General features: G+C 42.6%; 1 protein-coding gene across 3 annotated transcripts in view; it reads left to right on the top strand.

Annotated features, from left to right (window-relative positions):
• The window catches only part of ets1 (v-ets avian erythroblastosis virus E26 oncogene homolog 1), a 36,397-nt gene extending 12,377 nt beyond the window's left edge, over positions 1–24,020 (top strand). Inside the window, exons 1-8 of one of the 3 annotated variants that reach the window (XM_072392836.1) lie at positions 1,159–1,545; positions 12,197–12,316; positions 12,909–13,109; positions 13,353–13,430; positions 13,873–14,118; positions 16,459–16,719; positions 20,414–20,532; positions 20,744–24,020. In XM_072392836.1, the coding sequence (XP_072248937.1) occupies positions 1,479–1,545; positions 12,197–12,316; positions 12,909–13,109; positions 13,353–13,430; positions 13,873–14,118; positions 16,459–16,719; positions 20,414–20,532; positions 20,744–20,959 (1,308 nt within the window). In that variant the 5' untranslated portion in view covers positions 1,159–1,478 and the 3' untranslated portion in view covers positions 20,960–24,020. Of the gene's footprint in view, positions 1–1,158; positions 1,546–12,196; positions 12,317–12,908; positions 13,110–13,352; positions 13,431–13,872; positions 14,119–16,458; positions 16,720–20,413; positions 20,533–20,743 lie in introns of those variants that run through there. The other 2 variants (XM_072392835.1, XM_072392834.1) reach the window with 2 other exon arrangements.
• Positions 24,021–24,663: the final 643 nt, after the last annotated feature.

Below are 24,663 nucleotides of genomic sequence, written 5' to 3'. Positions count from 1 at the left end.
TCCATCAATGCAGTCTGTGAGACAAGCTGTCTCGGCCTCTAACCTGATCCATCATTCCATAAGACCTGTTGCCACTGATTTTCTTCACAGCCAACCTTTCATGGAGACCATTTCTGATTAGGCTTCAGGTCTAGATGTTTTTCTTTTTCATCTCTTAGGGAAATCGCTCTCTGAACTTCTTACTACGAACACACTGCACATCATGCAGACATATTCCAAGTTTTTAGCGACAATAGCTAGCTAAATACATGCGAGCAGACTTTTTTCTGCCTTGAAAATGGTTTTATCTTTGCTTTATTTGTATAAAAAATGGCGAGGTACTGGGGGTTATGTGTCTTTGTGACAGACTAGTAGTCCTTAAATGGTCTGTAATGAGTAGAAAACAAAAGTGCTTAATCCTTTGAGCTAGGTGCCTTTTAAAAGCTTGAGTGATCTATAAGTCAGAGCTTACAAAACTTACCTAACAAACTAAAACTTACTCCGCTGGCAAATTTTTTACATAGTTTGTTACCAGAATGAAGACAAAACCTGGAGAACTATTGCTCAAACCTTGAAAATAACACAAAAGTCTTGCTCCATGGAAGAAAAATAAGGAATGACTGGTGGCTCAAGACTTTTCCACAGTACTGTACAGTACTGCTCAGACTCAAGTGTCAGATGGCAACGATACTGTATTATATGCTGTTTTCGTCTTCTATATATAAGTCGGTACGCTTGAAGCACTCATTTAGGAAACTACACTGGGTGATGCTACTGTAATTTCGTGGTTTGGCATAGAAGATTACGCTATGGAGCTACTAAATTAACTGTCTGCTGTCATATTCCATTGTACCCCCCCTAAAATAAGGCTAAGCGTTATTTCTGAGGAAACTCGGCAGCTCCTGCATCGTTTCTCCAGCCCTGTAAAACGCACGTTTTCGGGAAAGAGCAGAGTAATAATTGCTTCTGATGACGTGAAGGGGTCTTAATACAAGGAGGTTCTCACAGAGACACAGCGTGTGAGTATGAGTGTGTCTAAAGAGGTAGGGGTAGATGGAGGGAGCCCGGGGTGGGCGTTGGGGGTGGTGTGGGGCCGGGGGGTGTGGGGTGGGGGGGTGATTGAATTGTGAATCAACTCCGAAACCCCGCCCCCTTCTGCTGTCGTCGCTCGTTGTAATGCAACGCCCATAGGCAGAGATAGAGAGGAAGGAGTGAGTGAGTGTGTGAGTGAGTAAGAAAGAACGAGGAAAAGAGGGAGTGTGTGTTCATGTACTGGAGAAGGAGAGAGGGAAAGAGACAGATAAGTTAGAGGAGTAAAAGAATCTCAGTCGTCTTGTACGCCTTGCTAAATATAAGAAAAAGATTTTAAAAATCGGCCAATACAAGTAACTGGGGCGCCAAAGGAGGTGATTTTTTTCCTTATATTATTTGGTTATTTAGTTTTTGGAGCTGTTAGAATAAAAGAGGGACGCGCGGCGTTTTCAAGTCCCACTGATCTGATGATCATGACGGCAGCTGTCGATATGAAACCGACGTTAACAATCATAAAGGCTGAAAAGATGGAAGGTGAGTAATACAACTCTTCTGTACGAGCTTGACAGCTAACACGAGACATCATGACTCCTAAATGTTTTCTTGTAACACAACCGGCTGCTGGCAGTTTACGTTGCTGGTTACCACGGCGTTAATTCTCGCCAATTAGATGCGCCGAGAGGGACAAAACGTCCTGAACGCATCTCTGTGCCAAGACGTTGTTGGTTGCTCAATATTGGACAACACGCAAGAAAGAAAAAATCACCCGGAGGGTTTACACTCTTGCAATTGTAGGCTGTATGTGTGTGATTCTTCTCCTGATTGTTATTGAACGGACAAGGCCATAAACGGCGTTTATGTTAAGAATAAGATGTGTTTGAAACGATATGCCAATGTGAAAACAACTTTTTACTCATTTGTTGAGATTTCTTTCAGAAGACACGGGGTACATGTTGTCATGTCTTGTTGGCAAATGAAATTGACACATGGCGGTTTAAGTTCAGACACTTTTGATCTTATTTGTGTCATACTTCCATACACACTGCAAGTTGTATGATTTCTCATCAGATGGAGTTTGTCCCTTCTGTTGTTTTGATTATGTGTTGCTTAGATTGACTATTCATTCATGCTTTGTAGCTTTATTATACAAATTTCCCATCTCTTTAACTCGTTGATCCAACTCTTATCTCTCCAGAGATCTCTCAACCATCTCTGACCCACTTATCCCATGTCATGCAGGGGAGAGCCAAAGCTCTCTGTCCGGCCAGATTGGGGGACAGTACCTAACGACTCCCCTCCCCAACAAACCCACTGTCTCTTCTGCCTCCCTCTCCTATCTTCTCCACCTCCGCCCACTACTCCTTGTGTTCCTCTGTGCCTGAAACTGACTTTTCAGAGGGAAGGAGAGGCAGGGTGAGGTGATGAATCTGCACTGCTGAGGCTTGCCTCTCCAGCTCTGCTGCCTGGAACACTTGGCAATGCTTCAGGGCTTGAACTGGGCATTGACAAGGAAGGCCGCAACTATGAGCTGTTTTTGCTTGTGGGGAGTTTAAACCTCTGTTTGGTTTCACTTCTCATTTTTTACGCAAAGTTTTGTTATACATGGTGGCACATTTGAACAATTTGAATTTTGGATTTAATTTACATGAACTAGTCCCTTGTGCTTTTGCAGCTCAGGTGGCTTTCAGCCTGTTAGTGGAGCCTTGATGCATCATGGAAATTTGATACTAATTGCTAGTGTAGACTCACTAAAGGCCTGTGACTCACCACATTAACCAACTTCTCCCCGCTGTCAATACCTGCAGAGCATAGCTACATACATATACATCTCACAAACTTACAAAATGTGCTGACAGCTGCAGTAATGTTGCCAGAGCGTAGCACTATCTTGCAAAATCGTTTTGCAATGTTCGGTCCTACTTACGCTCACTTGGGTGCACTCGGGTCATGCTGAGGCTGCCAAGGAGCAGTTCACAACCCCACACAAACTTTTGTCCAACTCTCTCTTGCACTAACACTGTTGTGTTTACTTGGGTATCACCATGCTTACAAAGTAAATGTTCTACCAGTGTTCAAGGCTGTCCCCAGTCCTATTAAGACATATGAGAGCTGCGCGCTGCTTACAACTTACTAAAAACGGTGATTCAAAACCGTCACATTTTTTTCCCTCAGCAGCACCTGCATCCACATAGCCTACTGTACATGCATCTATACCCCTACGAACAGACTCAAGTGGTTTCCAGCCCACCTTACTATACTGTTTGTTTTCATTTGGGACGGAAGTGCAGCCAGTCTCGGCTTACTCAGGGCCTGTCCTCACTCTCCAGCTGAGGTAATTCCTTTGAAAGCGCTCACACACCGTCAGGGTCAGAGGTGCAACCAAACAGAGCTTCTAATGTTCCGCCAAGCTGTTAGTCTTCTGTTTTCTGTTACAGTTACGGCAACTCCTGGCACAGAACACTTATGGTCACCCAGATGATGGTCACTTGCTCCTGAGAGCAAAATGTAGCCACAACAAGAATCAGCTGAACAGGGACAGGTTTGGAAGACTTACAGGGGGAGTTACAGTATTTTCAAGCAACGTTTTCATAAAGTTGTGGATTAAATGCTGAACAAACATGACATGTCAATCATTTGCTGCTCAGGTCTCTTTTAGTCTTGAGCAATTTGTCCCTTTTTCACTTTGCTTCTCTGTTTCGTCAGGCCTGAAAGTCGGGCTTCAGTGGCTGACAGGAATGTTTGTGAGCATGCCCTGCTGGGTGGCATGCATGGAAGCATAGAAGGAGCTTTAGGGGAGGCTCGCTTTTATCTGATGAAAACGCTGCAGTTTGTTGTAACTGGCAGTTACTCTGCTTTCGCAGAGAAGCCTTATATGGAATCTAGATCCATGTTTACCTCATACTGTACAATACAAGCACATACAAGCTGTGCTACATGAGTGACTTTTGAAATCACTTGAGACTTTCTCTCTTTTGTGGAGGCTCTGCTGCTGGTGCTTCATGGAGAGGGGTAGCTGGTGTCAGGACAGAGGGAGCTTCAGGTTTTGGCTGTGTTGTATCCGTGTCAGCGCCACTTCAGTAGCACAGTGTAATGTATGCCAATGTTTGAGTGTGCGTGGCTAGCTGGCAGCTGTGCAAACACTGTTTGGGTGATCCGGGCCTCTCTTGATGTGGTCTGCCAATGAAACCAGCCAAACGGAGCAAACAGGCCAGTTTTACATCAGATGTCTGCCGCATCAAACTGGGAATGATTTGGTTTGAGAGATCAAAATTAGTCCTGTCAGTCCTGTTCAGTTCATGACATCACACATTCTGTAGGCTTTGACCAGGCCATGTCTGGGTTACAGGGCAACTCATACCAGCTTCTTCAATAGGCCTCCCTGTGCTGGTTAAGCATGTCAACAGACTGGGTGGATATCAATGAAATGAAGGACTGTGAATTTCCACAAAGACCCTGTCTTTCTTTTTTCTAGTGTTACGCAGTTATGGCTATTTGTTACATGAAATGGGTTATCCCCTCATTTAGTCAGCGCTTCATTCATTGCTCCTTTACTGAGCCCGTCATCTGCTGTATTGCCCATATAAACGTAAAACCACAATACTGCATGAGTCCTTTCTCAATGCTTCCCCTGTGACTACATGCCTTAATCTCTGCTTATAAAACTTAGTCATAAAGTAAGGCATGTTAGCACCAGATACATCAGTCTACTAAATAATAAACATATGGTGAGAGAGGGGTTGGAGGGGTTGAGGAACTGCCAAGGTGTGGTCAATATGATGGCAGTAAATAGACTAAAATGATAGCGATCAAAGTGGAGGGCCTCTCCTAGCAGCTGGTCCTCCACAGCCTCTCATTTTACTCAGATTCTGCAAAAAGCCAGCAACCAAAACAAAGGAAAATATATTCTTTGGCTGGGGGAAATAAAGTCCTAACAAGCAATTTTTTTGTAACAGACAACTCCTCAGTCATTCACCCGCCTACTCACACAATTCCTCCTCGAGTGTACCCCCCCCCCTTTCCCTTTCTTCCTCCGTTTCCATGCCTTTCTGTTGGCCACATGAGTTTTTCTCACGGCTCCTTGATGTGGTGTATGGTGAGTTCCTGGTAAGTGCACTTTGTCCCATCCCCAGTCATTCCTAACTTGTAAGGCTGAGTCACGGCATTCGACGCCAGGCGCGCCACATGCCACTGGCTGCCCGATTATGTGTCTGTTTACCTTGCTGACTGGTTTCTGCTGCCACATGCTTCTCTGCCCTTCCTACATCACTAGTTTCGTTGTCCGTAAATGGCTTGACACTGCCCTTAAACGGTTGCCCGTGCAGCTCAGCATTGTCTTGAGGGCTTTCTGTTATTTTTTTTTTTCCCGCCCTCTTGCTCTTTTGCTGTTTCTGTCATATGCTTCCAAATTTAGAAGCTGGATTTCCTGTAATGAAATGGAAACTGGGGAAGTATAGACAAATACCTGCTTTCTGAATGAGTCCACCCTCTTAAAAGGTTTGTTTCAACGCGGATGTTCAGCTGTCCACAACAAGGCCGTGTCACTCACTTTGCTGGGGTATGCTCCAGATTTTCTCTTCTGCTACACACCACCTGTTTTTTGAGTCAACAAGCGTTGCGTGCTGGTTCTGTAATCAGGTGAACAAATGGGCCACAGTCACAGCTTGGATGTGCATCAGACCTACAGCGTTACAGCTGTATTGATTGACTGGCTTGCTCAATCTAAAAACAATAGAGGAGGGTATCTTTGTGTTGGTGTGACCGTGTGGTCGTCATGATGATTTGGGCTGTGGTGACTCAATCAAATGTATCTGCTGAAGGCACACCTATAGAAAATAGTGAGAGCTATGCGACGATGTTCTCACAGGAATATGCCTTTGCAACAATATTTCTTGTCTTCCTGTGAGTTCTTATCAGAAAGGCTCTGTCTGCTGCCTGTAAACATGTATTTGTTTAGTGCATGGCTACAAGGTAACGCTGAGCAAATTATGAGTCACTGAACGGAATTTTACAAGATATGGTCATTCCTTTCATCATGACCAGTCATGGTGTAAAATGAAGCAGCACGCTATCCCCTGAAGTCCAGTCATTCTTTGATGAAATGAGTCACAACCTGTCTGTGTGTACTGATGTGTGTGTGTGTGTCTTTAAGAGAGATAGAAAAAGAGGGTGATAAGAAAAAAAACAGTTTGAGTTTACATAACTGCGATGATATCCTCATGTTTTGGAAATCACTTCCATCTCTTCTTGCAAAACTCTGAATTGTAACTTTTGGTTTTACATCTTTTGATCAGTGAAGTTAGCCAAACCTACATATCTTAATAAGATAAAGGAAAAGAGATGTGGCCAGATGTTTCATGTTTTATACTCCAATTAACCATGGAGGCGACACTGAGCTCAAAATAGAAGGGGCAATTCATCATCATGAGCTGAAACCATTTTGCCACTTGGACCACAAGTCATTTTTGGTCACATTAGAGGAAAACAAGAAAGCTGTGAGAAGCACATTAGCAATTGTAAAACAGAGGTGGAATGTAAGGCACGCAACATGAAAACACTGCGGTCTAGTGGGAATTTATTTATCAAGTATCCATCTGTGGCACATAGCTTGCCTTCAAATGAGCAATGGTCTCTTATGTATGTATGATGTTTAATCAGAACCAGTCATTACAAGACTTGCACGCGTCCGTGTCCCACCAGAGAAAGGTTGTGAGGCATAAGTGAGTGTGGTTGCGTGGCTGTATACTGTCCCACATCACTCACACTTGTATCAGGAGCCTGGTTGTGGAATGTATCAGTTTGGACTAAAATGGGGCAGGGACCATGTTTTGTGGAAAAAAAGGCAACATGGAGAATAAACTGTTTGTCAGATATGTCGTGTGTTTGGTTAAATGCCTAAACAGTTCCCCCAGAGCATCCCATGTCTGTTTATAACAGAGATGCAGGCGGCGGGAGGGGAATGTCGAGATTGGAGTAGCTGGCCTGGATACGGCAAAACTAACACCACCTACACTCTACACTTTTTTTTTTTACATCAAAACTGTGCAAATCCATCAGCTTTAGTCAGTTTTCACATCCCTTCTTGTTGTGTATTATGTTCCTCCTCAAAGTAAAAGAGAACTTTAGGGTTGTGCAATATGTTTTTGTGATAAGAACATTACTGTTGCTCAATGTTAAATACTTAAGGCATGCCCAAAAGCCAGACATTTTTACACTGCTAAAGATCACAGGGGAACAAAGCTTGAAGGCAGTTGAGTATGAGAAAAGGAGCCGAATCCAACTGAAAGCAACTTGTCTCTGTTTCTCTCGCTCACATGGAAAGCCAAACATTTCCTTCAAGCCTTTTGCAAAGATATGTTTAGCTTCTGTTGCTGATGGCGTGGATCATTCCAAATACAATGTCCTATCAAGCGCCGAGAATTTGGCATAAACACAAGAGTTAATGCACTTTCACATCATAAGCTAATATGATTTCAGAGATGGAGGGAGTGGAAGAGAGAAAGACAGAAAGGCAGCCATGGGGTATTAGTCTGACTTATTGTCTGCTTTGGTAGCCAGCGAGACTGTGGTAGTGATGGTCCGGGGCAACTCCACTTTCATGGCCAAAGACAGATGTCAGCACTAGTGGTCTTGTCCCATACAGCTGCCTTACACCACCACAGGCTTGTGTTTCAGGAGGGCAGCCAGAAGCCAGTGGTTAGGTCCTTAGAATAAAACTAGTGTTTCAGCACTGGTGCTTGTGATAGTGGGACTGTCCTGGTTTGCTATTGGATCGTTTACTTTGTCCTTCTTTAGAGCATAGCTTGGGTCTAGGTCTAGTCTGGCTTTATGACTTTGCTGATACTTCTATTCCTGGTTCTTGGCATTGGGATGGAAATCTAAACAGCTCGGCTGACTGAACAAGAAGCCCTCTTTAAACCTGACTGCCGACCCCGTCCTCCTCCTCTTGCTCCACTGCAGACCTCAGTAGCCACTTTATCACCATGTGGCACTGAATGGACCCCCTTCATGTTGGTTGGGTTTACGACCTTACGTTCCCAGACCAGGGGATCAGATATGGATCTCCATCAAGGGCTCTCTCAGCTGCCACTGCCAGCTCTGGTCTGATGTTGGTAGGCTTTAATGGCAAATTAGAAGCAATTGGCTGGTTACCAAGACCTCTTGTTGTTTCTCCAGCACCTTTTTGTGACGCTGCTGATGTATACTTGTGTGCATGTAGGGACATCCAGGAAGGCATTAGTGTTGGCTATGAGATAATCCTTACTTAAACCCATAACTCACCTCACTTTTCACATGAACTTGCACTTTCAGCAGCAGGAAATGGACACTTTTACTTTTTAGAGAGAATCTACTTTACATTTAGCTTGAGAAGTGCACAGTGTGGGAAACAGCCAGTATAGCATGCTTTGAGGCTCCTATGATTAAACTGAGACATTTGTCAGAGTTCACTTTCTTTTCCTCACACCAGCACGCACCCACTCTTTAACTCCATAAGGCTATTTATAGCCCGGTCGCATGATAGAAAGCATATTGTCCCTTATTTGTTGGGTCTGGTTGCCTGCTCTGCTTGTATCATTGCATCATTCAGAGAGGAGGCGGCAGTCCAGGCTTTATGAATGAACTGAGCCTCCGCCAGAGGCTGGGAGATGGCACTGATCCCACTGTGATGTCACTGGAGAGACGAGGAAAAGAGAGAGAGATTTATGAAACCTCCCATTCATTTGTCTGCATTTGTCTCTATTTCTTTGTGCCCACCCCCACCGATTCCCTTGTCCTGTTATGGGAGTTCGTATTACAGGCTGATGACTCACCACCACCCCACTCGGTCACCCTTCAACCACCCAAGATGCTCCCTTGCTATCTTTTTCAGCCCTTTCTTTGCCTTCTCTACCCCAATGGACTGGTCTCGGCCACAAGTCTCCCAATTTCACACCCATGCTCTATTGCACAGGCAAGAGGGCTGCTAATTAATTTGTGTATGTGTGTGTTTATATGCGTGTCAATTTAACAGCCTGAGGCACCAAAAAGATCCTAGATATAAGGTTGGATTGGGGCTTTGTAAGAAGGGCAGAAGTGTAAAAGTCCAACGCCTATCAGTGGAGGCATATATAATCATCACACTCAGCAGCTTACTCATTACCCATACCATGGCAAAGGGGAGTGGCTAATCAATACCTTTTACTGTACATGCAGACTACACATCTGTCTCACTTTATCAGTGATTCTTAGAATAGATTGACTTATTATTCATTCACCATCATTAGAAGAAATGGGCTTCACTTCATAGTTTCCACTGGCTCTATTTTTTTTTTAATTCAGTCTGAGTCCTGTTGATGAGATGTGAACACCATCATCTTGCCTGCGATTTATAACCCCTCCCACATATATTGAGGAAAGTGGATGGGACTCATTTTGTGGACAGACTCGCACCATCTAATGTGGAAAGTGATGAGTTGTAGATGCTTTAACTCTGGGTGCATACTGACCATTCTGCATCTAATGGGACTCGCAGGCATTGAAATCATATCAGGACTTCATCATTTACTAGAGATGGTCTAGATCCAGGCTCGGCTCTCTCACTAATGGAGGCACATTGTACATTAGCACTGCCGCAGATAACTTTCACATGGATCATTCACTGTGGAGGCTGCTTTATTACCACTTTGCTTTCACGTTGCCCTGCCCTCTGCTTCATAATTTTAAGACTGCAGCTTGATTCGCAAAAGTACAAGAAAGCAGTGTGCATGAATATAACGCGCTAAATAAAGAAGAAATGGTTTTGTTGATGTGCAGTTTTGCTGTCACCTAACAAAGCAAACTTAGAAAACAAAAACATTAAAAAAGAATCCCACTTCAAACTCACAAGTAGAAGAAAAGGCTAATTAAAAAAAAAAAAACATAAAAAAACAAAAAAAAGAAATAACACAAATTACATTTCACATGATACTTTGGCCTGTAATCGTGGTTCACATATTTCTCTCTTTAGGGCGCCTAATGTTAGCTCTCATGCGTTATGGTTAAGAGTGTCTTTGATGGAGGATTTAGTGCTAAAGTGGGTTCACTTCTGTGTGGGCAAGTGCACACTAGGGCCGGCTTGATAAAAGCGAGGAGGCGTGAACAGTTGGAAAGTGCAGACAAACTCCACTCGATCCAGCTTAAATAAACTGCCGCATTTTGCCTTTGCCGTGACATCAAAGTGCAGACTGTCTGAGCCCCAGTACCATCTCAGTTTGCAGCAGTTTGCAACACGAACGCTGTCACACTACTAACACTGCTTAAAAGAAAAATGAGCTCGGTATAAAGGCAAGACAAACTGTCTGTCGGGGTAGCTGAATACCGGCGGCTCTCTCAGGTCTTTTTTTGATGTGCAAACTGTGTCTGACAGTACTTAAGGTCTCATGTGAAACTGTTAAACAATGTTTATTCTCAGCTATTCCTCTGACTGTGATGGTTAACTTTCTGTTTGTTCACCAGTGTACCAGAGAACAATATATTATCACAGGCCTAATTGAATCACATGAAGAAGTAAAGGGCTCTTGTCCGTCTTCTGCCTCGAGTCTGTTGTGAGGCTTCTTTCTTTAAAGGGGGATTCAAAAAAAGTCAAGACAAGAAAAGAAAAAAAAAGAACCAAAGACAGAAAAAGAGAAACTGGAAGACATCATTTTACAAACAGCCAGACAGACATTGGTTACATGGGCAAAGGAGGGACAGCTGCTGTGCATTCCAGACAAGGTCGAGACGTCAGTGAGTGGTGAAAACAAGCATGAACTGAATGTTGCCCCAGTGTACTGCCTGCAGATAAAACCACCAGCCGCTGGAGATGCCAGGACATCTGGGTTCGACGAGTGGCGGTGCAGTGAAGGGGGTGGGGTGACACAACTTTTCCTCATAACTAATTTGCCTTCAGGCCAAGCCTTTTTTGACTGGGGTATGACTGATTTTAACTGTGACCACAGTCAAGAAAGATGAATTAAAGATATGGAGATTAACTTGAGGCCTAATTAAATTTCTGCTGTGCATGTGCTGACAGCCCAAAATGCCCTGTTGTGGTGTTTAAGTTTAGCCTCGTGTACTTTATCCCCAAAGTTTATCATGTAAGATTATAAAGATTTGTTTGGACACTGCACACTGTGTGATTAATAAACATGGCCATCAATAAGAACTTTAGATATTCCTTGCGTGCTTGTTGAGTTGCTTTTTAGCAGTTGTTGCCTTGGGGGTCTTTTCCCTTCTCCCCTCATTCTCTCCCATGCTTTGGCCCTTTATCCCACACTTCTGCAGCCTGGTCAATCTAATTAGACGAGTGCGAGTCATCAGGCACTGTTTAAAGCCATCAAAGGGAGCTCTGTTCCCCGCTGGGTGCCCACTGGCAGTGAGTAGAAAACAGTTACCCTAGTGTGTTGCAAAGACCTTCGAGACATCTCACCCCCCTCAGCTCTCCAAGCTACCCGCCAGCAGCCGCAGTGACATTGTCACCTCATCCTTTGACCCCTGACCTGTCAGAATGTTTGAGCCCATGCTTGGTCTTGTGACAGTAGGGCCACTGTGTATGGGCAGCATGGTAGGAGGGCTAGCGGAGGTCGTGGTGTCACTGATGGGCAGCGGGTGTTGCTCTCCCACCCAGGATGTATGGCGAGGAGAGAGGGCCGCGTTTGAAGTGTTTGTAAATAAACTAGCAAGTCTGTTTTAGTGCCAGATGAGTGGGATCTGCCAAAGGATCCTGCAAGTGCCAGATACTTGAGTTACCTGTGAAAAGAAGGTTATGAAAACCTCATGTGTGGCACTAAATTACCATAAAAAGTGTTTTCATCCAAAGCTGTGACCAGTCCAGTTTTAGTAGATTGGATCAGTGGCTGTCTAGACAGAATGTAATTGTTGCACCATGTTGTTGATCACGATAGATCTGCACTGATTTTTATTTTTGTCTTTTGTGTGCGTGTGGATCTTTTACTGAGCTACACAAACAAGCCTGTCTGTGTCACCTCTCGGTCTCAATTCAATTTTCCATCTTCTGAGGTTTATCGGCATGAAATACAATACAAGACGTGCTGCCGTGGCTCGAGCTGCCAATGAGAATTACAGCAGTATGCTATGTTAGCTTATCAGCTATTCAGATCTCAAATGAAACACACACCGATAATGCTCAAAATTAAATTCTAATTCATATTTTGCCATTTGTGTTTGGCAGATCCGGAGTGTGGAGATGTCCCCCTGCTCACACCAGGAAGTAAAGAGATGATGTCCCAGGCTCTGAAGGCCACCTTCAGTGGCTTCACAAAGGAACAGCAAAGGCTGGGTATTCCCAAAGGTAGGAGTGCCGGCTGCTTGTGTTGTCATTAGTTAACGTTTCCACTGAGGAAATCAAATTTCACCAGTTAAGTGTGAGCCTGTAAAACCACCTCAATGTGTCACATGACAGCCACGCACATTCTTTCACATAGCAAACCTAATTCAGAGCATGCAGTGAAGGCATGTCTCAGAGAGACTGAAAAGCAGGAGACACCCAGTCATTCCAGAAATGATTTACATCACAGAATATACATTTAAGCCAGACAGACTGTAAGATGATGAGTTTGCTTGTAAATCGAAGCAACCGCAACGTGGCATCAAGCTGCGTGCAAACAGCCCGACTCCATGTAATTGTGCTATAACTGACAACTATGGTTTTCAGCTTTTCATTACCACTGCTGTTTACATTCTCCCTTTCTCCATGCCCTCTGTTGCTTGTTGCATGACAGTTTGCAGCAAGTGCTGCAGTTCAGAGCGCTGAACCTGCAGACAGTCTTTCTCGGGCCTGTCACAGACGGAGACAAGTGTCTGCATAAATGCGTATGAGCCATCTATGCACTTCACCATTTAAAGAAATCCATGTAGCAACCACTGTATGTGATCCTTTTCAGATCCCAGACAGTGGACAGAAAACCATGTGGCTGAGTGGCTAACATGGACAGTGAACGAGTTCAGTCTGAAAAATGTTGACTTTGACAAGTTTGGCATGAACGGAGCCAGCCTGTGTGCGATGGGGAAGGAGCGCTTCTTGGACTTAGCCCCTGACTTTGTGGGTGACATCCTCTGGGAACATTTAGAAATGCTTCAGAAAGGTAAGGCCACATACATTTGAAGAAACATGCAAATTCTTCTTGTGAGAAGATGATATCGCTGCTTATTCTAATCGAGAAACCCTGTTGGCATTTACTTTAGTAACAGGAGCCAAACAGGAAAATACAATTAGGCTCAGGTCATTAATTTTTCATAATTCTGGATGCAGTTACATGATACCAAAAAAAAAAAAAATCAATGATGAGGTCACTGATGCTCATTCTCTCTATCCATTTTTCATGAAGAGGATACAAAGCATTACCCCATCAATGGACTGACCTCCAACTTCCAGGAATCCCGCTATACCTCAGACTATTTTGTCAGTAAGTACTCATCACAGTCCTTGTCAGTCTAATAACAGATGATGCATGCTTAAGATGCAAATGGAAATGCAGAGAGTGGGGCACTACTTTAGAGAAAAGGGGATTTAATGTAACACACATTTTTTTCCCTCTATTTATGATTTTTTCTCCCTGGATATTGATCCGTTGTCCATTTTGCAGCTATAGATGTAAGATGGCCAGACATCATAGGAAATAATTACTGGTCTAATCAATAATTTTGCTTAAAATCTGCAAGATTCATCTCATGCACTCGATGCCATGTTTTGTTGTGGTCTATTCACAACCCTGGCATTTGAGCAGCAGTTTAGCACAAGAGGGATAATGACTCTGCACCTCTACGATTGATCTCCCTCCTCTTTTTTCTTCCTTGCTCTCCTTTTTTTGCTTTCTATATCCACTAATTTCCCCTTTGTGTCTCCAGGCTATGGTGTTGAACATGCTCAGTGTGTCCCTCCTTCTGAATACTCAGAGCCCGGCTTCATCACAGAATCCTACCAGACACTGCATCCCATCAGCTCAGAGGAACTACTCACGCTCAAGTATGAGAGCGAATACCCCGCAGTCATCCTACGAGACACAACTCTTAACTCGATGCAGAGCGACTACTTTTCTGTCAAGCAGGAGGTGGTCTCCCCTGACAACATGTGTGTTGGACGCCTCAGCAGAGGTGAGGGGTTATATATAAACTTAGTGTGAAGAGTACAGCTGAGATTTGCAGGAGGAACGTGCTTTTATGTCATATTCGACTTTCTGTTTGAGTCGGCCACTTAGGGAAGGTGTCCACAAGTGCAAGCGTTTGTGTGAGCGCACGTAAGCGTTGAAGGTGTCTGTGGGCGTTTGCCTGCATGTGATTGTGCTGAAGCTACCAGAATCTTGTCATGCCACATCAGTGCGAATGTATTAGAAGAGAAGAAGAGCAGGCTCTCTGGTTGGTTTGTGGTTCCAGCAAACCCGGCTCACACACTCTCGACTAGGTTGGGAAAAAAAGAAAATGCTATTGTTTTTGTCAGAGTGATACATGAACCAAAGCCACAATGTGTTCTCTTCTTACCGCCTGTCCCTTATGTAAAGTAGTTCAAGTGGTGTAACCTTAAAGATTTTTTTTCTTTCTTGTTTTTCTTGGCCTCTTTTCCTCGACTCAAGCTCTATGTTCTGGGTAAGGAGATAGAGGTGTCATCCTTCGTTAGCAGGCGTGGGGTTTTCTCATGAAGCTGTTTGCTTTTGCGAATGTGCAGGCTTGTTTTCTCTCCCAGCGATGGTTTACAGAGGAATTAGCAGCATGGTTTACATTTATAGCCATAAAGCAAGGCTTTTCTTCTCACAAATCCCCAGCTGTATAAATGAATAGCATGTGCCATGAAGACCAGTCAAGACTCCTTCTGGCGCTTTAAGCATTCGCCTGCAAGATTTAAGGTCAAATCATCATGCAGCACGCATACCAAGCTTTTGAGCGTTGTGTTGTGCTTTCCCGACATGGGAAAGTACTTTGTAGCACAACTGATATCCACATGTGGCTTCAATTTTACCAGCTGAAGGTTTCAGCGTTGGTGGAGGCACTGCGTTATCTGTCATTTGTTAATGACTTACAAATCAAAGACTCCGCTTATCTTTCCCAAGGCCAAAAATAGCAAGACAATTTGTGTGATTGTCTTCCATTTAGAATAAAATCCAAATGGTGGTAGTAAAAGTGAAATGAAGTGTGAAATGGAGAGACAGGGCACATCACAGAACAATGTAGCTTGATGAGAAAGAACACATTTATTGCTAAGGTGTTGTTTATGACGATTCATTAAGATTAGCTTCTGTGACAGTTCTGCGAAAGTGTTGAGGCATCCCTCACTTCTTCACATACTGTTTTCAAGGAGCCAGATCATCTTGTAACCTCTTAAACTGTTCTTGAGCAATAGTGCTTTCTGAAAATGTTTCTTTGAACATTGGCTACTTTTTCCACTAACGTTCAGTTAAAACTGTGCTATGAATAATTCAAGCATAAAAAGGCACCCGACTCGAGAAAGGAGCCAGTGTTGTGACTACACATAACAGACACCTTAGCAAAGAAACCAATTTTAAATGACATCTTCAGGGACTTTGTTGCTAGCAGCCTGTTGCAAACATGTTTTATTCTGATTTCTTCAGTCGCATCTTTAGTATTAAAATGACAAATAAAAAACACAGTTTGACACAAACAAAATAGTATTTTTTTGCACAAACAGGGGGATTCCCAAAGAGCTACCAGTTGAAAACTTGCCATATCTTGACGTGGTGTGCACTAGATCCTCAGAAAATATGAGCACACTGTACAAATGGAGGTCAAAAGAAGAAATTGCAGGCCTAAAAAGTATCTACAGAAGGTGGACAGCATCTGAAAGTGATCCATCATCCGTCCATCTATTTTCTATACCTGCTTTGTTGTGCATAAGAAATTGGAAAAAATACAGTAAAGACCTGACAAAAGATCCCACGAATGCATTCGGCTCTTTAGGGAGTAAAAAGACTGCGGTTACCAAAAATCAGTGGCAACAGGTCTTATGCAGTCAAAACCACTCCCCAGAGCCCAGACATTATTGAAGCAGTGTGGGATCATCTTCACAGAGAACAGAAGAAAAGGCAGCCAGCATCCAAAAAAGAGCTTTGGAATGTCTCTGGAGAACAATCGAGGACTACTGAAATGAATTATTAGAAAGCTCATCTAAGAGGGTTCCGCCTGTGTTGAAGAATAAAGTTGGCCATACTAGATATTGGCTTTTAAGGTTGTTAGAGCTGACTCTGTTTTGCCTTACATACCGTGTTTCCAGTTATCTTCGTGCATGTTTTAATTAATCACTGCACGTATTTCCTGATTTCCTGGCGATATGTAAAGACGTGAGGAGTGACTCAAGACTTTTGCACAAGACTGTAAATATTGAAATTAAACAAAGACTTCTCAAATGGAAAAACAGCAAGCATGATACAAAGTGAGGCTCTCAATAACAATTCCTTTTCCCTCTTTCTTGTCATTTCCTCTCAGGTAAGCTTGGCGGTCAGGACTCCTTTGAGAGCATTGACAGCTTTGAAAGCTGTGACCGGCTGACCCATTCGTGGAGCAGTCAGTCCTCATTCAGCAGCCTGCAGCGGGTACCGTCATATGACAGCTTTGACTCAGAAGACTACCCCACTGCCTTGCATGGCCACAAGCCCAAAGGCACCTTCAAAGACTATGTGAGGGAGCGCTCAGACCTCAGCAAAGATAAACCCGTCATCCCAGCGGCAGCACTGGCAGGATACACAGGTAGGATGTGTGTAGGCCACACTTAATACGTTCCTCAAAAAGTGCTTTGGCGTTTTCTACATTCTCCAGGCAGATGGTTTTAAATGGGGCCAAGCTCAAACACAATGAGGGATACACTGATCGATCGATCGATTGTTTGATGTTGTTAGAATTTGTGATTTCTGTGTTCTGTGTAGTGTCTGCTATCTTTCAGAGAACTTAAAGTAAAACAACAAGTTGAACTCCAATTATTCCTTTTCTGCATATTATTTTCATCCCCAGTGCACAGCTGTAACACACTTGTTGATGCTCTGCAAAAGCCCCACGTGTGGGAGTGCTGTAGTGCACCACTTTTAGACCAAAAAAAAGAGACACCTTTTACCCATGCCGCCCAAAGTTATGCACATCACAGAAAGCAAAGTAGATCTTGTTCATGCCTCCTTCCCTTTTTCGTCTTTTCTCTCTATCTCTCCCTTTCATTCTCTTCTTCTTTCTTCACTTCTCATCTGCCTCTTTGTTATCTGCTGCCCGCATCTCAACCTATTTTTCCAGGTCGTCCTAGCAACCCTGGTGAGACATAGACATTATGCCTGCCCCTGCACATAGCACCAGAGCAAAGCTATCTTTTCATCTCAAGAGACATCTTTGCACTTATACACATGCTCAAAAAAAAAAAAAAAAAAGTGTTTATGTGTGCTCTTCAAGTTCACTAAGATGTGGAGATATTTGCAACCTCTGAAGCAAATGCACTATTTTAGTATCCGTCACATTTGTTTGGTTTCAAAGCTGCCGCTGTTGCTACTTTTAACTTTTCACTCAGATGTGTATGCTGACGCTCAGCCATAAATGCTACTTTTATATGTATTCCTGCTGTTTTTGGCATTGTGTGAGCATCTTCTCAATGTTAGATACTGTATGAACATCATCAATATTATGAAGAAGATCCCAACCAAGGGGTTTGGTTTAAGGTAACTTGAAAACTTAGATTGCGAGGGCAGTTGAACTGCTTCACTGTGGACGCTTCAAGTCTTTGGGGCTTTTTCAGTGTCTTGTTTAAATTATAGTCACAAGGCTGCCTGATTGCTAGCATTAAAAAAGGGGAAATCCTTGCGCGTTTCTCATCGTCGCAAAACAATGCATACATCACATCTCATTAGTCTGACCCAAAGTCGGTATGCATGACTTAATTTGTCATTTCTGTGCTTATTAGTTCAAAAGCCACTTGCAGAACAATGACTCATTCATTTGTAACGATGTTAGAAAGATGTCGTAATGTATTCATAATCAAATAAGGAAGAGTAGGACACAGTCTAAAGCTCCTCTAGAACCATTAGAGCTTGTGTTGCGCTCTGCGCCCAGTTTAGATAAACCAGCAGACTAAAACTAAATTATAGAAAAAGAATCATTTGGTAATCTAGCCCTCCTTCTTCTCTTTTGCACATGTGCATCGCAGTATTCTAACTCATGTCTGGATGGCTGACATCAGTTTTTATAACAGGATAGAGCCCCCGACAGCTCAGTGCCTCATGCATAATGTCCTCTCACCGAAAAGGAAAGCTTCTCTCTGAGCTTTTGCACAATGGAAACATTTGAAAGATGATAAATAGATAAAGATAAATGGATAAAGCCATAAAATCTTCAATTTTCCAGAGAGTGAAAATTCTCAAGCAGCTAGGTCTGGTCCTTGATACTTTGAAGAGCGGCATAAAAAGAGGGAAGCCCTTCGGAGCGTTTTCGTATGTGCTTGTGTACGCATGGCCGTGCGCACACACCTGTGGCAGGATGAGGGAGTAAAGGAATCAAAATGAGAAAAGCAAATTGAAATGAAGAAACAAGCTTCAATTTAATTAAAAAATGATGCTCATGACAACTTGACAGGTTGCTGTACTCAGCTTCCTGTTCCAGTCACGGGGTGGCAGGTGACACTCGCAGCGAGGATAGGGAGGCAGATAAGGTTATACGGTGATAAGTGAAGCTCCAGTTGTTAACTTTGCGGTTTCCTGTGTTAATTTACCATTTACACCACTGTCTGCAAAAACATGATGGCTTTAAAACATGTCGAACTCTCAGTCTGCATGATCTCCTCTCCTCCCATATGAGAAACAAGGCTAACAGTCGTGCTTTATTTGAACTGCAGTGAGGAATCGTCAAGCTGTCCAAATGAAACCGATGATAATCGGACAAGTCATATATGATGTTAAAACACTAAATCGCCTCCCACGTTTCTTGCTTAAACTGAAAATGCTCAAGACTGGTTTAGTGTGCACTTGACACTGCTGTGAATACGGGCCCCCACCCTTTTGCCCCACTGTACGCTTTTTCAATGAGATCCATTGTGCACGAAGATTGTAGCGTATTTTTGGAAACTTTTTTCTTTCTTTCTTTTTTTTTTTTTTTTAAGAGGGTCGCCTGCATTCTGGCGTGAGAGCACAGGGGGCTGGTATCACCCTCATGTGGGCTGGCTGTTACAGTGGCAGACTTTTGGAATGTGAGCCGAAGCTCTCTGTCTGAAAGAGACGCAGTGTTGCCGAGCCACTTATTTTCCAGACCCGGCACGACTGCTCTCATGCACCTTCTCCAATCCTTGCAGGAGTCAAAGAGGTCTCTGAAATGCCATTTTCAAGTCTTCAACCCACACGTCTGTTTCCCTGAAAGCTTTTTGTGTGCGTTGTGTAAGGGTACGATTGTTTTTTCTGAGGCACTCAAGTGAGGTGACTTTTTGCTCAGCTCTGGTTTTGCTGGGGCGGTGTGCTGCATAAGCAGGTGTGATTTCATCATGCGAGCCTCAGAAAAGTTGGTGGGTTCGCATATATACAAAGAAACCACACAATTTAAGTGTGACGCGCTGAATCTAGTTCAGAGACAAAAAAAAAAACGGCCTTTTTTTTTCCTTTTTGATCGCCTTTGTTCTACTTTCCCTCCCTTTTTTTTCTCCTGTGAACTGTGATAAATTCTTGCATTAGCGTTCAAATTTAGGTTCTACTGGGTTATTATCTTATTCTTGATTCTTGAAAAATGCATGCCATTGTATCATGATAGATGACTTGGGAGCCGCTCTCTGTGTGAGACACACAGTCTGTCTTGAAGTCAAATAGATGTGTTGCAGAAGCCTAAAGGCAGTGCCTCTTATTTTAGAATAGTGATTTCATCAGAATGGAACTCACACAGACACAGACTCTAGATTCACATACAGTACAGGGCAACTGGCAGACAAGGGAATACATGATGAATGAAACTGTTGTATTGAGGAGGACATTTGGTTCCACTGCTGTTCTTCAGTCTGACCCAGATTAGAAGGTTTACTCTGTCCGTCTTCCGACCTAAGTGAATAATGGGCATGAATATTTAACGGTTTTGTGTCTATGATGAATATACATTGTTGTGATATAGCCCTTTCAACTATCTCTTACACAGCATTAACATATTTTGCATGACTAAAATGCGTTAGTTTGTTACACACTTATACAGATACCACCCCTCAAACCCCCCTGGGCATTTAGCATTAAGATTCTTTTGATGCAACGCAATTTCATCTATGATGTAGAACTTTAATGACTTGAACCACGAAGAAGACTTAAGAACTTGGGAACAACACTCAAAACTCGATCCCTTTGCCCTGAACTCACACTTACCTCAATACATCGTCCCCTTAAACAACAATCTCCGTGTAAACGATAAATGAACACCTTCTCTCCCTCTTCCATCTGCTCTGCAGGCAGTGGCCCCATCCAGCTGTGGCAGTTTCTTCTGGAGCTACTGACCGACAAGTCTTGCCAGTCCTTCATCAGCTGGACAGGCGACGGCTGGGAGTTCAAGCTCTCCGACCCAGATGAGGTGAGAGGTCGTGACCCTGCTGCTCACTGGCACACGAGATGGGAGGTCCTAAATAGCTGGCCAGATGAACAAGATGTTTTCTTTGTAAAGACAGCTGCCTATTGTGTCTAGCTCCATTTAGGTTTTGTTGGAAGGATATTTCAACTGCATATTTTGAGGTGACTTGTTTATACCTTATCCTGACATGCTTTATTCCCTGTGCTTGTCGCAGGTTGCTCGGAGGTGGGGCAAAAGAAAAAACAAGCCCAAGATGAACTACGAGAAACTGAGCCGTGGCCTTCGTTACTACTATGACAAGAACATCATCCACAAGACGTCTGGGAAGCGCTACGTCTACCGCTTTGTCTGTGACTTAAAAAGCCTGCTGGGCTACACACCCGAAGAGCTGCACGCAATGTTGGACGTAAAGCCCGATACGGACGAGTGAAATCGGACAGAAAGAAGAAGTGAGGAGAAAAGTTAAAGAGCCACACGGACTGAGGCTCATAAAGTGGTCTTAACTGTTTGATAGAGTTGGTAAACCATTTTTTGGGGGGGGACCAAATGTTTTTGATGACTAACTGTGGTCTTTGTCAACTTTTGAGCTCCTGTCCCTTCGACCATATTTTAAAAAGGAAGGCAGGAGCCAAAAACCTGCCGTAAAACCCCATCGCATTTGAGAAGTATATGCGTGCGTGCGTTTGTGTGTGTGTTTGTGTGCGAGTAAGTGACGTTTACTGGTGTTATTTAGCAGCTCAAGGCAGGTGAAGCGCTATTGGTTAGAGTTCAGGTTCTGTTCTGTTCTAAGTAGCAAAGTGGGGTGGGAAAGAGCACCAAGAGACAAAGTGCGGGAGAGCCAAGAGAGAGAGCAAAATAAAATGACTGATTTCCTTGTTAGGTTGAACAGAGAGCAGATGAAAAGTTCTTGCTGAGACAACAGTTGCCAAAATGTAAAAAGTAAACCAAGAAAGGTATTATATCACATCAACATACATGCTTACTGTGTCTCTCAGGCAAAGAGAGAGATTTCAGCTAGGACCAAAAAAAAAGTGTAATTTAGAATTTATGTTTAAGGACCATATGCTTGTGCCAGTACTATATCATAATATTATAATATATTACTATTATATGATAATATGATTATAATATAATTACCCTTTGGGATGAATGAAGTATTTTTTCATTCATTTCATATTGTTGATTGTAAAAACACCCAGTGTGAGCCTAACAGGCCAATTATTGGACGGCATTTTCATCTCAGAGGGTTTTAAAGTAGAATCAAACAATATACGCCAAGTTAGACTGTTCTGATCTCAAGCCTTTAACTGAAAATGTGCTGATTCGTTATCAGACAACACTATAGACACGGGCCCTGTGCTTTGTGGAGTGCAAGGAGCTGTTGGAGATTACTCATACCCAGAGTGTCGGCAAGACAACTGAAAGTAGCCGTTGCTTTTGAAACTGACGCTTTCACCTTTATGTACATGTTTGCCACCTTGTCAGGGACACGTATTATGACTGAAACTTATGCATTTTTGCATATACCACCAGTATTAGCAAACTGTAGACAATCTATAGGGGGAAATTCAGGAGTCTTTGGTAAGAAGAGTTGTTAATGTGCAGATTAGTTAGATCAGATTCATTTGTCAGGTCACTGTCCATGTTAGCATTGCGTTAGGTGTGTTTTTATAGCCCTGTCTGTCTTAACCTGTAAAGTCACAAGTTACTTAGCCGAGGGAGTGATTTTACAAAAATCTGCAGAATGACAAATGTCAGTTTATTTTTGTCTGTTACACAGTACATTTTGGCCATGATGAAGCAGCTGCCGTTTAGTGCGATGGTACAGTGTAAGAAAAAGGGACACGAAATAGGAAAAGGTTGGACAATGGAGGATGGGAAGCCGTTAGGTTTGGATGAAGGTGACGGAAAGAAATCTTGAGGATAATGCAGGCGATGATCACTTGTGACGTTTAATGGAGAGAGATAGATGGAGAGGATGCAGGTTGGCTTTGAGATGGCTGACAAATGGCAGACAACTCGGTTTTAAAGTCTGTGTGCTTCTTGTCTATGAACAAAGTAATGTGCGGTGACAATGAGTAACTTGATTTCACCGTTTTTTTTGCAGTCTGCTCGGCGCACATGCATAACAATTCACTGGTTACATTGAAGCAAATTGGCAGCAGTTTCCTCCCAACAGTGGGAACAGTGGCTGTACACTGGGAAATGCCAAAGTTGAATATTATCTTAGAATACAATGTTATTGTTTACAGTGGCTGAATGTTACCCATACGGATGAAAATAGCTTTTGAGATGTGTATTTGTACAGATTGTATTTCATAATGCTTTATTGAGACCCAGATTACACAAATAAGCAAGAGACAAAGCAGGAATAATAACCAAAACTCATGTGAGGTCTTTGGCCGCGGTGCTTCGGGTATCCACAAGACAGGGACCAGAAATCTCTCATGTTTTTGGAAAGTGTTGTCTTTTATGTTTTTTCCTTTTTGTTTGATATATGGGAAAGCACACGGCTTTAGGACAGAGTCTTTGCTGATTTGGGTGTCCCACTGAGTGCAGAAAACAGATGCTGTATATGTTCATAAAGTCTTAACTGGTAACAAGCTTGTCCATCATTATCGAGCTCTTGATTCTCGAACCTGTGTTGCTTATCCAACGCAGAGAATTGGACCTTAAACAAATGAATTGGTAAAAAGCTGCACTGTATGCTCATTCCTCTCTACATGTTGTACAACAAAGCTCCTACATTTTGTTTGTTTTGTTGAGGTTTTTTAAATGTCAACGTTGTTTTTTTTTTTTTTTTTTTTCAAGCTTTACAAATTTTTGTTAACTCCTTTTTGTAAAGATAAATGTTTTTCTCCAACATAAAGTCATAATGCTAGTATGGCTTCATAAGAAAAGAAAGCATTCTCTTACTTAAAATGTTGATATTCTGAAAATGGTTTTTGTCAGGAAAATTTACTGTTGTTAAATGTGGGAGACCACAGTCTACTGCAGGACTTGTGTTTAAGTGACTCTTAGTCAGGCGAATGCATACAGACCAATATTTTGTGGCATATGTGTATCTCACAATGGATTCAGAAGGAAAGCCTTATTGTTTTTGGATGTTGTTCTTTCGTGTATGTTTTATAGTGTTTCCGTATTTTGTTATGAGATTCATTTTTATTGTATTTAGTTCACAAACATTTGAATATTTTTCAATAATTTATATTTTATAAAAGACAAGAGACGCAGACAGCTGGTGCTTTCATGGGAATTTAAAGGTAGCGCAGGACAAAATAATGTAGCGTTTTATTTTAAGTTTTTATTATGTTTTCTTTTTTTTTCTTTTTCATATAAGAAAAAACAGACCTGTCTGCGAGAGTGAAAAACAAAAGGCTGATGCTGGCCCATCAATGACTTCTGCTGGAAAGGTTTTATAAACTGTAGCCTCTATTTCTAAAATGTACTTAATGTACTTCAAAATGTTATAAAATATATGTGAAGAAAGATTTTATCATTCTGTGTGGTGTTTTATTCCACTCATCCTTCATTCTGTATCGCATTTAAGCTACGGCATCGTGTTACATGCAGTGATACACATGTATCGATGAGATTTAGCTGTACCATTCAAACCTTGAGGAGTGAATTGAACAGTTTTGTTTTGGCATGATGTTGTTCATTTATATATCTTCCATTAATCTTTCCCTACAGAAATGCAGCTTAAGTCTCACTGCAGTGTAATAATGATGTTCAATGCCTCACTCCGTCATGAGGAGGACGCTCGATGTTTCCCTCCGTCTGTCATCACATTGATGTTTGATGTCAGCGATGTATAACGATGTACAGCAGGGGTTTTTAACACTGAGACGTTCAGCCTCCCTTCAGACACCACACTGTGATAACCACACATTGCTGTTTGACATATCAACACGACTTTACAATCTACATAAACGGTTTGTTCTAAGCTATTTATTAGTTTCTGATTGGAGGGGAAAATGGTCAAATTGTTCCAAACCTAATGTGGCTGAGTTCTTCAACCAAATCATAACTTTTGATAACTATTGTAACATTTCCACAACACCATTTGGCCACAGAAGGCCTGCCTAACCCTTTAAAAAAAACTTTGATGTACACTTTTAGCACAATTGCTTT

Source organism: Leuresthes tenuis, unplaced genomic scaffold, assembly GCF_036924035.1.
Source record: "Leuresthes tenuis unplaced genomic scaffold, fLeuTen1.0.hap1 SCAF_9, whole genome shotgun sequence".
NCBI lineage: Eukaryota > Metazoa > Chordata > Actinopteri > Atheriniformes > Atherinopsidae > Leuresthes > Leuresthes tenuis.
The sequence above is the reverse complement of the archived record's forward strand: the minus strand, read 5'-3'. Positions and strand labels throughout refer to the sequence as shown.